The sequence below is a fragment of the Ochotona princeps genome, chromosome 9 (genome assembly GCF_030435755.1).
Source record: "Ochotona princeps isolate mOchPri1 chromosome 9, mOchPri1.hap1, whole genome shotgun sequence".
NCBI lineage: Eukaryota > Metazoa > Chordata > Mammalia > Lagomorpha > Ochotonidae > Ochotona > Ochotona princeps.
Window position 1 is genome coordinate 42,886,521 of NC_080840.1, and position 15,914 is coordinate 42,902,434.

At 39.1% G+C, this 15,914-nt stretch overlaps 1 protein-coding gene across 1 annotated transcript in view; it reads left to right on the top strand.

The window, feature by feature from the left end:
- The window catches only part of RP1 (RP1 axonemal microtubule associated), a 280,642-nt gene extending 277,498 nt beyond the window's left edge, over positions 1–3,144 (top strand). Inside the window, exon 30 of the mRNA XM_058668634.1 lies at positions 2,874–3,144. Within this exon, the coding sequence (XP_058524617.1) occupies positions 2,874–2,949 (76 nt within the window). The 3' untranslated portion in view covers positions 2,950–3,144. The remainder of the gene's footprint in view (positions 1–2,873) is intronic.
- Positions 3,145–15,914: the final 12,770 nt, after the last annotated feature.

The window sequence follows — 15,914 nt, forward strand, 5'->3', positions numbered from 1 at the left end:
TAGAGTGCAATAGTATTTATTGTCATTTAGAAAATTGAAGTTCTAGATAGAGACCTTATATTTTACTTCTAAGAAATCTTTTTAGTATTAACATGGAATGCAAGGAACAAAGATTGAGGTTTTTTAGGATTAGATTTGAATTACACCTCTTTTACTGCCTGTCTCTGAAAAACTCAGGTCATTCTTATGTCTGTAGTAGTAATGATATGCATTTTGCATGGTTGTTTGAGAATTTCAGAAATAAGGAGTTTGCAAAACTTCTTACAGTTACTTAATGCCCCATGATGGTAACTATTATTGCCAAAGGAGATATTTTAAGAAAATATTTCAATATAAGGCCATACACATAAATATGAAGGCCATATACACAAATGAGGGGAAAATCCAATTTTACTTATGGCTCATATGCTAAATATTTAGAACTGAACTTTCCATATAATTCCCTTTTATTTAAAAAAATTGTATCTACACAGTCCAATATGGTAACAACTAGCCACATATGGCTAATTAAATTTAAATTAATTAAAATCAAGTCAATTTAAAAATCAGTTTACTTAGTTACACTAGCTACATTACAAGTGCTCAATAGACACAGATGGTTAGTGACTACTACATTGGCCAGAATATACACAACATTTGGTTCTATAGCTCAGCAAGATATTTGGTATCATATGAAACTGTGTTTAATATCATATAATAGAATTTTATTGCTCGGAATGTGATGATAACTATGAAATCATGTAAGTGGTAAACAAAAGATAATTATCTTTCTAAATGTATCACACTGAACAAAAGCAAGAGCCACCCAGAGCAGGTGGTGATAGTCATATTCTCCTTAGATCCCAAGTTAATTTTACTGGCAAAAAAAGAAAACAAAAGTCAAGATTGAGTGACTTATTTCTACATGTTAGAATAATCACAACACTTGTAAATTGGATTCATGGAAACAAAATAGTGCAAATAAAAATATTCCAGATATTTTATAGTAATGTACTCCCAGCACATTAAATACTGCACACAGGCAAATATTTTACTGATATCATGTAGTGAGCTATGTCAATATTGAAAACTTCCCTTGTTCATTTTCTCTGAGGACCCAGGGTTAGCTAAAAAAAAAAGAATGAATAATTGTTTTGTGGCTCTTTCTCTAGAGATGGAATAAACATAGATAATAACATTTAGTCTTGCACCTCGCTTGATAGGTGAAAAACTGACATCTAAAGAAATTAATGATATGCATGATGCATGCCCAGCTGAGCCAGAGAGTAGGTTCCTACGATCTCTTGCCTCTCTAGAGAATTTTAATTGTGACTGTCATTTGTTGTTTCCATTATATTACTATCCTCTAAGGAAAAGATCCCTATTCAAAGTGCTGAGTTTGCTAGAAAATTGTTTTATTGGAAAATTCTACTTGGATTCTACAGTTGAGAAGACACAGATTTTATTGTCTTCCTTAGCATGATTTCTCAGCTATTTAAACTCTGGTCTTCTGCTGTGGGTGTTTGGCACATTAGTGAAGCTGCCTGCTTATACACTCCGGTTTCATATTGCAGTGCCTGGGTACTGATGTGCACCCTGGAAAGAAGCAACAATGACTTAAGTGATTTGGTTCCTACCAACCACATAATTGTTCTGGGTTAAGTTCCTAGCTTCATACTTCTGCCTGGTTCAGTCCTGCCTGTTGCAGACATGTGAGGAGTCAGTCAGCTGATATGAACTTTTTTTGTCTGTCTCTGCAGCATAAATATATAGGTAAATAAAACACCCTTCAGTTTCTTCCTATAGGTGAGATAAGAGAAGGTTTCTAACAAAAAATGAATAGCTTATGATTTTATTGTTTAGTTAAAAAATGTTGTGGGATTCCAAGGATTACACACTTGTCTTCTTACTGCTAGGGGAAAAAATTGTGAAGATTTCCATAGAGGGATTTACACACTTCTTATGAAGGAATATACTTTGTGGTAAGGCCAGAATGTCAGACTTGAGCTATTTTTGATCCTCACAGGAAGCCTAAAAGTAAGCTCTGTGGTGCTTTTGTGCACAGACAAGGAAACTGAGGCATGAAGAGTTTTAAATTTCTTGCCTTCATAGGTCTAGTGTTCAGAATATAGACCAATATTTATCTGACTTCAGAAACACATCTTACCACATAGATGGCATGTGTTCCCTACTCTTAGACTGTGGCTACTCTGAAAGGAAAAATGCCGTATATAAAGAAAACATATGCAATACAAAGTTATAGCATAAAAAGAATTCTACATTATATATTATGCTATTAATCTTTTTGAATTTATGAAAATTAATAATTTTAAGATTAATGTAACTTTTTGCCTTTTGCATATGATGTCAAAAATTCATGGGAAATACATATCACAAAATGACTAGTTATGTATTTCAAGTGGTTATGCCAAAATAAACTTATGTTTCAGTTCCATTTCCTACGCATTTTGAAATTCCCTCATAAATAGTTTGTGTCTTTCTTTTGAAGAATGTTTTCCCAGCATCTGAGGACTGAACCACTGTGTACACTTGTCAGTCACATGACAAGAAAAGAATAAATGAACTCTGAATGAGAAGTTTTTACTGATATTATGATATATTTGAATGTTTATGGTATTATCATAAGGATTTTAAAGATTCAAACATTTATGATAAACCAGTATGATATCACAAATTAAGTGTAAGATAAAGATTTGTGGATGTTGGTAACCAGAAGATAATTTGATGTGGCTTCAATTCTCAGCTGCTTTTTAAAAACTCTTGACCTTTTTCTAAAGGCCTTTTGGGTCATTTTTGTGGTTCATTTTCTTTCCTGAGTCACTTATCTTCTTTCAGTGTTCTCACGTCTTAATGATCCTCTTTTTCCTTGCTAGATGGCTGGATGAGTACCAAGACGATGGCCAGACAGAGCGGGAGCTCCTAGCAGATCTAGCCATGATGCAGGATTAGAGACCGACCCTGTGGCCTCCTGAAAGAGTTCCTTGGGGCTGTGGCTGCACTGTGATGCAAAAAGCTATTGATTTGATCCTAGAGGTGTATTTACTGTTTACTTGGAGCAGTGCACACACCTGGGGAGGATCAGACTGTGCTGGAAATGTGTCCTGCTTCTGAGAACTTCCTGAATTGGAAAGTAGTTTGTGAACATTAGGCAACGTTTGGCCAAAATCAGCTGAGGGTATCTGAGGTGCACTCACACCAACTGCTCTTTTTGGCCTCTTTCTGCTTTCAGGAGATCAAATAATTGATAAGTTTACTGAAATGTTTATTGAGATTGCCTGTGTAGGAGGTAATGAAATAGATATCTGATGACTTCTGATTAATGTAAAACACTTATATGCCATATATTCTAATTTTAAGTGGAAGCCTTTTTCTTTGATAATAGTATGTCTCTGTAAGTATCAGGGAAAATGTTAGCAGAAGTGTAAAGAAAACCAGTTTTCTGGATTGTCTTACATTCCCATTGCCCTTTGTGCTAGTTCACCTGGGACATGGTTTTCTACCATCTGGAGATTAGGGACAACAGGCAAACAGCACTGGAGCATTGTATAGATGATTCGTGTTGAGATAGACCTCTGACATCTCTGTTCACTTTTCCCTACAATACTGCAAATATTTACAATGGGGTTCCATGGGCAGCTTCAGATCCTTCAGATGGGCACATGAGAACAAACTTGGGTAAAGATCGTGGCATGGCTTTTGGTGTCAAAGTCATGTACATTTGCTTTTTGCTTCTGCTATAATGATGTACATACTGTCATCACCCATGTGTGTATGATGAAGCAAAGATTTGGAAAGGCTATGCTGCTGGAGTAAGACAGGAGAGACAGGTTCATAGCCATGTCTAAGCCTAGCTTGTGGACATCACATGATACTCCTTTCTCCTTCTGCCGTCATCCTCATGCTGTTAGACTTTCAGGAGATTGGGTAGACAGAGCCAAAATATCAAATCCCATAATCACCAGCATGTGTTTCATCATATTCAGCTACAATTTGTGCTACTAATATTATTTACTTTGTGGCTTTTTCCTTTAAGCTGTGTTTAGATCATAGTTTAAATGGGCTTAGCCTTATTTAAAACCATCTTCATAATATCTATAGAATTACTGATTTAAAGCATTATTGTATATTTTTCACAAAACAGCTAAAAATGAACCTACATCAAGCAAAAATTTTACATTAGATACATTGTACATTAAATTATCTTAGAAATATCCAGATAAGCACAATTTATAAAGGTACAGAAAATATGTAAGGAGAGACTCCAAAACGTTCACAGAAAAGTTAAGATAAACTTCTGCTTTTGCAAAAAGAATTTGAAATCCATGCACAACTTATCTGGAATACACATTGTTCACCAACCTTTTCAGTAAGTTTATATACATGTTTTATGTGATTCTGGAACTTGCTCCGACCAGCAGAGTCCGGCAGTGTCAGCAACGTGGACAGGGAGAAGGTCTGGGGATGAAGCACCGACAGGAGACCAGTGATAGTAGAAGTCTCTGTGAAGTGTCTCTTTATTGCTCCTTCACCTCTCCTTATATATGCTTTCCCCCAAGTTCTAATTTAGCCAGGAAATTGGATACAGATGAGTCCAATTAGTCTAGGTGTTTTTAACCACAAGCCCAGTTCCTGTTCCAGTCCAGTTCAATGAGCGCTAATCAACTCCTTAGCCCACAACAGGTCCCCTTTTTTTATTTTAAAGCAGACTTGAATGTGCCTGTCTTAGGTTGTGGACTTTCAGGTTATCAGCCTTACCCATCATCAGGAATCTCTGTAGAATGACGGAGCCCCTGTCTTAGACTGGTCAGTTCCTAGTCCATCTTACTCATCACTGGCTGCCATACAATGCATTGCCTGCTGCAGCTGTACAAACCATACTTGGGGAGGCTGGTAAACCTGTTCATGGCTGGGAGTATCTTTAGCTCGGAAGCAATGAGCAGACAGCAGTTCCCAGGTTTGGGAAACATTTTGCCCTTGCACAGGTGTTACATACATAAAGACATGATGATGGGGAACAAGAGGCCCTGACCATATCCCACAGCATCTGCTACTCCTCTGCCAACAAATCAACCTGCTTTTACAACATAAGCATGCCCTTCTGCACGTGTTCATCTATACAGTTCTGTTGTTCCCTAGCTCAGGCAGTAGGTTCTGCAAGCTTGTTCATGGTCTCAGCAGTAGCTTTAGCGTGTCTTAGGGTCACTGCTGCTGTGGTGGTGCTGCTGATGCCAGGGCAACCCTGACTACGATGGTCAATGTTATGTCAAAGTCTCTTTTACGCCTTATCAGGCCAACAGAGGCCTCTCATTAGCCCCGACAGGCACAGGCAGGATTCCGGGCAGCTGCATGACAACAGCAGTATCACCATTGCCATTCCAAGATGCTGATAGGGTGCAGCTGACCTCCGTGCAATTCACTTCAGAGATATTTTCTGTATGTAAGAGAGAAAAATGGGGGGACAACACAGGCAGACACAGGCTTAAAATTCAAGGAGCTAAGGTTCACCCACATGAGTGAGTCCTCAAATCCAGAGGAGTGGTTGAACTGATAATTTCCATAGGAATAATTGCCTCCCTTAATAAGGGAAGGGGGGATGCAGTGCATGCCCATTCCCCACAAAGCTGCCACATAGAAAAGGAGAGAAATATCAGGACCTTGGTGATCATAGGAGGAAGAAAAAAAGAAGGGTGCTTAACAATATACTAATATACTGATATGTTATATAAAGGCCTAATATACTTGCTTGTCCCATTGATCTTCTGACTCAAATGTCATCATCTTGGCCAGTACCCAAGCTTTCAAAGTCTCAGCAGCAGGAGCTTGCCGGACAAGCCTCTCAGGAATCCACCGTGGGCCATTTTCATTTTCTGAGAAAACACAAACCGATCCTCGCCACCATATGAGGACTGGATCTGTGCCTTGCCACTTACCAGTCAAGGGATCTTTCCACATCACATAACCCTTCTGCTTCCAAGACAGATTCCAATGACGATCTGCAGCAGACCGTCCTTCAGCATCCGATGTTAGAAATTTTAAGATAAACAATGCAAGGTTCAAATGGTCTCAGGGAGTGCTATACTCCCCTTTTTTATTTTAATAAGGTAATCCTTAATAGTACGGTTGGCGTGTTCCACAATACCTTGTCCTTGAGGATTATAAGGAATACTTCTAATTAGTTGTAGACTGTGGGAGGCAGCAAAATCACAAAACTTACTGCTGGTTTAGCAGGGGCCATTATCATTTGTAATAACTTTGGAGTTCCCAATATGGAAAAACATGCATATCAATGGGCTAGAGCATGCCTGACTTGTTCCTCTGTATAAGGAATAGCTAGAATAAATCCAGAATAAGTATTCACAGTGGCATGCACATACTTTAGTGTCCCAAACTCTGGGATGCATGTCACGTCCATTTGCAAATTATCTTAATATAATTCAATCAACCTGATTAACTCTCTCTACAAAATGAGAGACAAATCCATTGGCATTCTTGAGCCCTCATAAGAATACCAAGGGAAACCCTAGAATTTAAAATTTTTGAATTTTCGGATGCCTTTTTAAAAATGGCTAAAAACATCTGGGCTATGGAAATTTGGGGGGGGTTAATACAATTCTGAAAAAGTTGAAATTTCAAATAATTAAATGAAGAAACAAGTTGTATTTTGTCTGGGGCTATAGGTAATCCTTGCCTCAACTGAAGGGAGAGACGCTGAAATTGCTCCTCTAAATCTTTCACCGTTGGACCCAGATTTACTGGCACTAATGGCACAGGCAGCACAGAGGTCTCCATGCCTGTCCAAAAGAGATTTTTGCTCAGCACATGCTCTATGGGCACATGCTCTACAGGTGGAGGATCCTCAGCAAACTCACTTCCAGCCTCTTCCCTTTCCTCCTCCTCAGAAGAGGACCGCAAATCTTCTCTGCACAGTTTCTCCAGACTTTGGCCTGGGGTTCCTTTTCTGTTTTTACCCTGGTTTGGGGTTTCCTCTGTCTTCCTACTTTGGATTTGGATTCTTTCTTCCTGACTTATTTCTTTCTTAACCTGGATTGCAGTTCCCTTCCCCTCCTTACGGATAAATTTTCAAGGACGGGTTGTACCACCGCTTGAGGGGATGACAAAACATTTTTTTACCAAGCACCAGAGAAAAAAGGTGGCTACAAGGAGAGCAAACCATGGGGATACATCACAGACAGTTTCAATGAACTTCTGCGAGGTCTTAAGCTTAGTGTTGATGCCTTGTGACTGGAGCAGAGCTCTGATTCCCTAAATCATCTGCACTTTAGCGAGTTCATGCCCCATGATGACTTTTTCCTTATGCCCCTGCAAAATATTTAATTCTAAGTTTGCTTCCTCAGTTCCAGGGGTCCCTCAGATTGTCCCTTGTGCCCCAGGACAGGGAGAAGGTCTGGGGATGAAATCACTTATGCCCCTGCAGAGTTCCAGGGGTCCCTCTGATTGTCCCTCATGCCCCAGGACAGGGAGAAGGTCTGTGGATGAAATCACTTATGCCCCTGCAAAATTTTTAATTCTAAACTTACCTTCGTAGGTCCAGGGGTCCCTCAGATTATCCCTCATGTTGTGCCCCACGTTACGTGCCATGCTCCTACCAGCAGTGTCAGCAACGTGGACAGGGAGAGGGTCTGGGGATGAAACACCGACAGGAGACCAGTGATGGTAGAAGTCTCGGCGGAGTGTCTTTCTCTCTCTTGTTAAGATTTGTTTATTTATATTACAAAGTCAGATATACAGAGATGAGGAGGGACAGAGAGGAAGATCTTCCATCCGATGATTCACTCCCCAAGTGACCACAATGGCTGGAGCTGAGCCAATCCGAAGCCAGGAGCCAGGAGCTCTTATGGGCTTCCACGTGGGAGCAGGGTCCCAAAGCTTTGGGCCATCCTCGACTGCTTTCCCAGGCCACAGGCAGGGAGCTGGATGGGAAGTGGAGCTGCCGGGATTAGAACCGGCGCCCATATGGGATCCCGGTGCATTCAAGGCGAGGACTTTAGCCGCTAGGGCACGCCGCCGGGCCCTCAAAGTGTCTCTTTATTGCTCCTTCACCTCTCCACAAGCCCAGTTCCTGTTCCAGCCCAGTGCAATGAGTGCTAATCAACAGCTTAGCCCACAACAGGAATTGACATCTATTGGTAAGTAAACAACAGATCACTAAATGAAAGCCATTGCTCTTGTAGCTTACCTTTTATCAATCCAGGATGAAGACTGAATCTACACCTTAACAATGTTACATTTTGCATCTGAGGATGAGAGCATATCCAGAATTAAAATTATTTTTGATGATTTTTAAATAGTTGATTAGGGTGTTAAGGGTCAAGGGCTACAGGAAGGTGGGTAAAATTGCCATTTCCACATTCTCATTTTTCCTTTCCTGCTTCTGCGGGAAGGAGGGAGACAAGCAGAGAAGCCACACCTAGCCTCCCAAAAGTTTCTGCACCATGGGATGGAGGACAGCCACCAGACACTACTCCAGGGTCTCCATTGTGGGGCATGAGGCTTCGATAGTTGAGTAATTCCAAATTACTGCCTATTTCACATTCCTAGCACGATGAAATCTCTCCAGAATCCACTGGATATAGTCCACCTTAGAGTCTCCACTTGCTCAGATATTTACTGCCAACACTTGGCTGGGGGTAGTTTATTGGTTTGTTCTGGCCTCCATCCTCTGTTATGGTACCAGGTGTCCTCTGCAGACTCCACTGTACTGCCATATCCTCCATGTGTGTCTAGATATGCTGTCAATTGCTCTGTCTAAGCCAATGAGGAGTCCCAGCTCCTTAGACCATGGAACTTGCAATTCTCTCCATAGTGGGGGGTCTCAGTCCAGCATGTCAGTTGGGAGGATCCCCATAGAAACATCATCTGAGGTGATTCCAGACCGGATTCTTGTGTGTACTTGCTAATAGAGGGTCCAGCATAGTTCGTTGCTCCAATAGCTTATGTACATGCTGGTGGTTGCAATTGCTGGGTCAGTTCTGTCTCCAGCCCTGTCTTCTACGCCTACCGATGGGTGTTGCAGCTCAGCTTAATCCTTCCACCACACACTCAGCCTTCACGCACACCAGGGGGAGCTGAGGCCTAGTCAAAGTGGCCCATAATAATCCCCACCAGGCCTGCCCCCTGCCCTAGTTCCCATTTTTGCCAATACGTACAACAGACTGGTACAGTCTGCCCCACATCTGTTTCTGCTCTCACACATGTCAATGGGCATTGAAGTCTAGTTCAATCCAACCAGCCCCACTATCCAACCTAAACACGTGCTGGCAGGTGCCACTCTGTCTAGCCATGCCTGCCCCAGTCCTGGTTCTCATGCTCACCAATCAGAGTGGCAACCCAAGAAGAAGGTGCCCACTGTTTCCCTACTGGTCCCATTCCCACTCCTGGATCTTGTAAAATGGCTAAAAGACCATGCTTTGCAGGTACAGTCTGTGGGGAAGCTTGAAGAATCGCTTTTAACTAGTGGTGGCATCTCTTGTGTGGTGCTCAGCACAAAGTGGATAACACACTCACTTGTGTCTTTTGGTGTCAGACAGAGTCAGGGTTTGAAAATAGCACAGCTTCTTTTCCTGCCTTCACAAAGGCTGATGTACGTTTTCAGATCTTTTTTTGCTTTGGTTTCATCCACTTGAAAGATGGAGTGATGGAAGAGAGAAAACGAGAGAGAGAATCTTCATTCCACTGGAAAGGCCATCTGGGTCTCCCAGGAAGATGGTAGAGACTCAAACACTTTAGCTATCATCTGTCTGCTGCTTCGCACAATGCATTAACCAGAAGCTTGATTTGAAGCAGAGCAACTGGGACTAGAGCCAGTACTCTGGGATACGGAATGCTGACATTGCAATGCCCTGGTGGGACTTAAGTTTGAATGAGGACCTGAACAGATGGTATATTTTGAAGCCCAGAGAGGCATATTCCTTGCCTAAAAGCAAGCTGGTTGGAGGCAGATTAACTTGTGCTGCACTTTGCAAGCTAGTTCTTGGCATACTGCCTGACTCAGAGAAGGCTCTGTCTATTACAAATGAATCATTCCTGCGTTACAACACCTCACACTGCTTCAGTAATGAGAATATCCGTCATACGTGATTCAGCTGAATGGAGTAAGTACTCACAACTAATTGTACTCAATGCCTCTGTTTTTGTACAAATTGTCTACAACAATAATCTTTACTCTTAAATATACATTTTCCCTTTCCTCTCCCACTATACAAACTGCTTTGAGATGTTTCACAGACCTATCCAGCACTACAATTAGAGTCACTCTCTTTATAAGTTACATCAGAGGTGCTAGTTGTGGTGCTACAAATTAGACCATTGCTTGGGACACCTGCATCCCATATTAGAGTGGCAGTTGAAGTCCCAACTGCTGCTACCCTTCCCATCCTACTTCCTATTATTGTACCTGGGAAGGCAGTATATGATGGTTCAAGTACGTGAGCCCCTGCCACTCACATGGGAGACCAAGAGGGATTTACTGACCTCTGGCCTCTTCCTAGCTGTGCTCTGCCTGTTACAAGCATTTAGGGTTAATGAAACAGCAGTTGGACAATTTCTCTCTGTCTCTCTCTCTTTCTGTCACTCTGTATTTTAAGTACATGTACATAAAAATTTTAAAAACTGAGCAGCAATATTTCTTAAAACTAGCATTAAATTTTAATTAGATTAAAAATTTCATTGTTCTTATTTTTATTTATGTAAAAATTAGTAGATTTCATATTTTTATAATACAGACTCAGAAGCATAAGGAGTCCATCCTCTCCTCACCCATTCTCCTTTTTCTGCCCTGACACCCCATTATTATTTTTCCCTAAATTATTATAATAGCATTTTCATTCACTTCACAGTAACACACTTAAATTACCAATATTTAAGTGTATCATGACAAAGCAAGTAAAGAGTAAAAATAAAATTACATCTAATAAAAGTAAGCTAATAATAAAGCAGAATCACTACTCTAGCTCCTAAGTATAGACACTTGTTGTGTATAGAAGCTAATTCCCAATATGCTAATCTCACAGAAATTGTTTTTGTGCTCTATTTGCTGTCATAGATCAGAGAGAGAACACATGAAATTAAAACTAACATTAATTTGAATCGTATATTTTATGTAAACCAGGTTTAAAATATTATTTCAATGTGTAAGAATTATAGAAGTATTAATGTGTTTTTGTCTTAGTTTTTTTGTATTTCTTTGAAATACTTTGTGGATTTATTTATGACCTTGCATATCCAAGACCTTAATAGCTGCATGTGTTGAATAGCACAGATTTAGAATAATATTCAAGAATCTGTGTTAATAAAGCACCCATAAGATCTGGCTCTTCCCTCATTTTCTTCTTAACCTTCACTCCATCCTCCATTTCTCCCTTCCTTCCTTTCCAGTATCTATATTATACTAGCCTAAGTTTTCCCTTTTGTGTGATGAACATAATATCTCCCACTTATCTGACACTTTCCATACATTATCTTGTGATAGCATTAACTTTTTCTTATGAATTTTATTTCTGTCTCAATCAGGAACACCTGTTGGGCAAGAACATCACAATATATTTCTGAGCAGTCAGCTAATTGATAAGAGGAAGACTAAAATCAAATGGAAGTTATAGAGTGGAGTTTAACAGAAGATGTCCTGTTTTTTAAGCATCTGAGAATCCCCACAAATAGTTTGCCAAGGGAAATCAATAGTGAACAATAAAAATGAAGAGAAATCCTGTGTAAAACAAGGAAGCATTAATCAGTGTCTGCAGAAATAACAGTAGTCCTGGAGCTCTGAAGCTTGAGAATATTGGAATTGTCAACAAAGAATATAAGAACATCCATGGTACTATATTCAGAAAGCAAACAACAGATTTAGAAGTATATTTTGGAGTAGAAAAATGCCAAAATAAATATCGCATTTGGAAAAACAGCACCAACTACAGCCAAACAGTACTTGTAGAAGTACAATGGGTAAATGCTTGTTTGTCTTTAATAGCAAGCTGGGTTCAGTTTATCAGAACACAAGTCAGAAATAATTTTCTAAAATGTAATAGAGAAAGAAAAACGAATTATATGCATCCATGACACCTCAAGAAATTTGGAGGATGAAACAGTAAGTTCTATTATGTTAGGTTTGGAGCACTGATTTGAGTCCTTGCTGCTCTGCTGCCAATCCAACTTCCAGCAGATGTCAAGCATCCTTAGATGTCAATCAGGTAATAGCTCATGTACTTTGGCTCCTATCACCCATTTGGGGTGTTAACCAGGGGAAAATCTTGCTTTCTCTGTTCCTCCTTCCTCCTGTCACTCTGCCTTATAAATAAACGAACAAGTCTTGTGTGTGGAGGCAATATTTGTAAAGATAGTAATTTAGGAGTTTCCATAGATTTTATCCATTTTACAATTTTCAGAAGACAGAGTTCAAACTGCATTTAGGAAAAGAAATCCATACTTTAACATCAATGTAGTCAAATTGCCAAATACCATAGTCACACAGAATATCTGACTCACAGCCTGAGATGGACATTAGTTACTTTTAAAGAATTGGAATGTGCAGGTTTGGATGATGTCTCAAGGATGACAGGCAATTTGAGAAGAAACCAAAGTCTTTAGTATGTGGAAGGCTTACCATAGTAATCTAGAATTCTCTAGTCAGAGAAATGAATTTTAAGGAGGCTGAAATGAAGCTGCTTTGAAACACAAAGAACTCACCTACTCACGACAGTTCTGAATGTTCACCACTAGCTATCACTGCAGGAGATCCCAGCTCAGGTACTAGAGGTGCACAGGAAGTTATTCGACATGGACAGATTGAGATGTAGGAAGAAACAGTGATCATAGCAATTATTATGGAAAGCATGAGGAATGTTTAAAATAAGTTCATTACTTAAGAATAATAATACTGAGCTAGGACAAAATGGCATAGAAATGGGAAACAAAAAAGGAATCTGTACATTTAAAACACATAAAACTCTGTTTTCTAAAACTTTGGGGCTTCCAAAAAAGGGGAAAGCTAGAAGATTAAGTTTGAGCATGTACATGTGAATTTCTAGAGTAGATGCTGAAAAAATGAAAAATAAATTAACATTTTCAAGCAATTTGTGAAGTTAATAGGTTTAATCCACCAGTAAAATATTATGGTTTTAAGTGAATGCTGCTAGTAACACAAGCTAAAATTATCTGAAACAAGAAGAATATTAAGATAGAAGTAAACATTGACACACATGTACTAATATATGTTAGGAGGTTTTTACATGTGCTTCTTTTGGTAACTGAGAAAATGTGTAAAAAGTGAGAGTTAAGAATATAGAAAAGTTAAATTATATACTTTACAAAGGATCTAACAGATATGTGTATGCAACATTGCATCCAATGAGTGCTCAGTATATTGTTTTCATATATATAAATGGAACATGATAAAAATTGGGAATTTGTTGAAGCATAAAGCAATAATGAAGCTGTAAGTTATAGATATATCCATATTAACATGTATGCATTTTATAAATGTAGGTTTGAGCAAAATAATCCAGAAATGAATATGTAATTGCAATTTAATTTATGAAATTTCAAAAGAAAGCCAAAATATCATAGCAATGTTTTTATGTATGTGTTGAAGTAGTTTTTGAAAATTTCAGAAGAGATTATCAACACATGTGGAAGATAGTGACCCCCAACTGACAAGGCACTGGCCCAGGGAGAGTCACAAGAAAACCTTCAGGGTAGCCAGCCATGAACATTTAATGACTTCTTTTGGATGGATACAAGATCCCAATTTAATGCTTAATCTTTACATTATTCATGCACAATTTTGTTGTAAAACATTTATAACATAAGTATATCGTTCCAATCATTTTTGGGTGCACAATTTATTAGCAATGAGTTCATTCACGTTGTTGTCTATCATGACTGTTATCCATGTCCAGAATTAAAATATTTCAAAAAAAAAAAAAACTGTGTGTCCATTGAACAACATGTACCCGTTCTCTCCTTTGCTTTAGTTTCTGGTAAGCTCTCATCTACTTTCTGTCTGGCCAATCTAAATAACTTCGTGTTATGTAAAGGAAACACTATACTTTTTGGCTTTTTTTTGTGACTCATTTCTCTCATTAAGCTTGATGTCTTCAAGGTTCATTCATATTTTAGTGCCTACTTGAATTTTCTTCTCTTATAAGCTTGAAAGTGTTCCATTCATGGATACCTCATTTTTAGTATGTGATTGCATGATTTAAGTTGCAGAATGCCTAAGCACAAATACATGCAGCACTTAAAAGTGATCCATTCTATCAGCTTGAGCACAATACCTAAAATAGATTCTACTCTAATTTTTTTGGAAGCCTGACAGTGAAAAAAGAGAAAAAAGTTCCATACTTTGTTGGATAACAAGTCACTCAGTTGTTCTGGAGTTGTTCTTGTCAGACTGCTAATTAGTGCTCACTTCCTGGCACCCCCGACATGTGCACAGCACAAGCAGCATTCAGTGGGCCGGAAGTTCTGCCCCTGGGGCAGAGCAGCTTTGTGGGAGGTTCAGGGCTGCCCAGATGTTTTCAAAGGATTCAGGTAGAGAGCAGCACACTATAGTGGATATGATTTCTTTGGCAGCAATGCTGCCTCATAATTCTTGGTAACCTGTAGAATCATCAGTAGGACACCCATGAAATTATAGTAGCATCTTGTCACTTCAGACAAGATAATCTCAAGGGGGTTTCATCAAAGGCCATTCCAACACCATCCAGCCAACACACACTTTTACTATGTATTCTTGTATTCATCCAAGATCTCTTTCATGTGAGAAGAACCACAAACTATGTCCTGTGGAATAGTTTTAGGGACAGCTTCTGGAACCTGAGTGAGATGTAGAGAGAGCACAGGGTGTAGAAGAGAGATTAGGGCTCAAACCCCAGTACCTTCATGGGGACACGCTGAGGAGAGTCCACATCAAACCACATGAGTGACTCTGATTTAACCAGCCTGTACCTGTGTTCATAGAAGGCCAGTGGCTGAGAGTTGTTTCTGAATTCTCTATCAGTGACTTAGCTCCGACATGCACTGCAAGGGTCTTGTCACTAATCATAGAACAAATGGTTACCCGTTCTTTAAAAAAAAAGTTTATTTATTTATTTAAAGACAGAGTGATACGGGCAAGGATGAACGGCATAGAGATAACAGAGATAGTTATAGAGAACACAATTACAGGTCATTCATTTTCCAATACACACGCAAATGCCTGCAATAGCCCTGCTTGGGCCAGACTGTCGCCTGGATCTCAGATTTCATCCAACTGTTCTATGGTGCAAGGATTCGAGGGCATGCACCATCACCTTCTGCCTTCCCAGGTTAATCTTTTATTTTTGTCCCATGACCTTCTTCAGTTATCTCCAGCTAATTTGTAATACATTTTTCCAGAAATCAAAATAAATTCGTATCTTTTCTGGAATGTGCTATATTCTTCCTTCCTTGAAAAAAAAATGGTGTTTTCAAATAGCACTTGAAATTTCTACTTCTATTTTGATGTCTACACTTTCAAATCATACCTTGCCTCAAAAATCTCACTTTCTATTTCCATTTTTGGATGACTCATACAATAAGCTTTAGCATTACTGAATATAGATTTAGAATTTAAAACGTTGACCTAAAGTTTGCCCTGTAGACCTTTGTGCCAATTGTATTATATAATATAGAGTGATTGAAGAAACAGACACTTTCTTTAAATAGAAATACAAGCATATTCAAATAAAAGATTATCATGTATAGTGAAGAAGAAAATTCTTAATCAATGATATAAACCTGAAATAATATAAACCATTTCAATTTATGTTTTATTGTGTTGTTAGCTTCAGCAAAAGGTGTTAAATGTCATCTTTAAGCACTGAAGATTTTTTTATTTCCTGTGTGTATTTACACAGGTGATTTAAGGCTGATGTGTA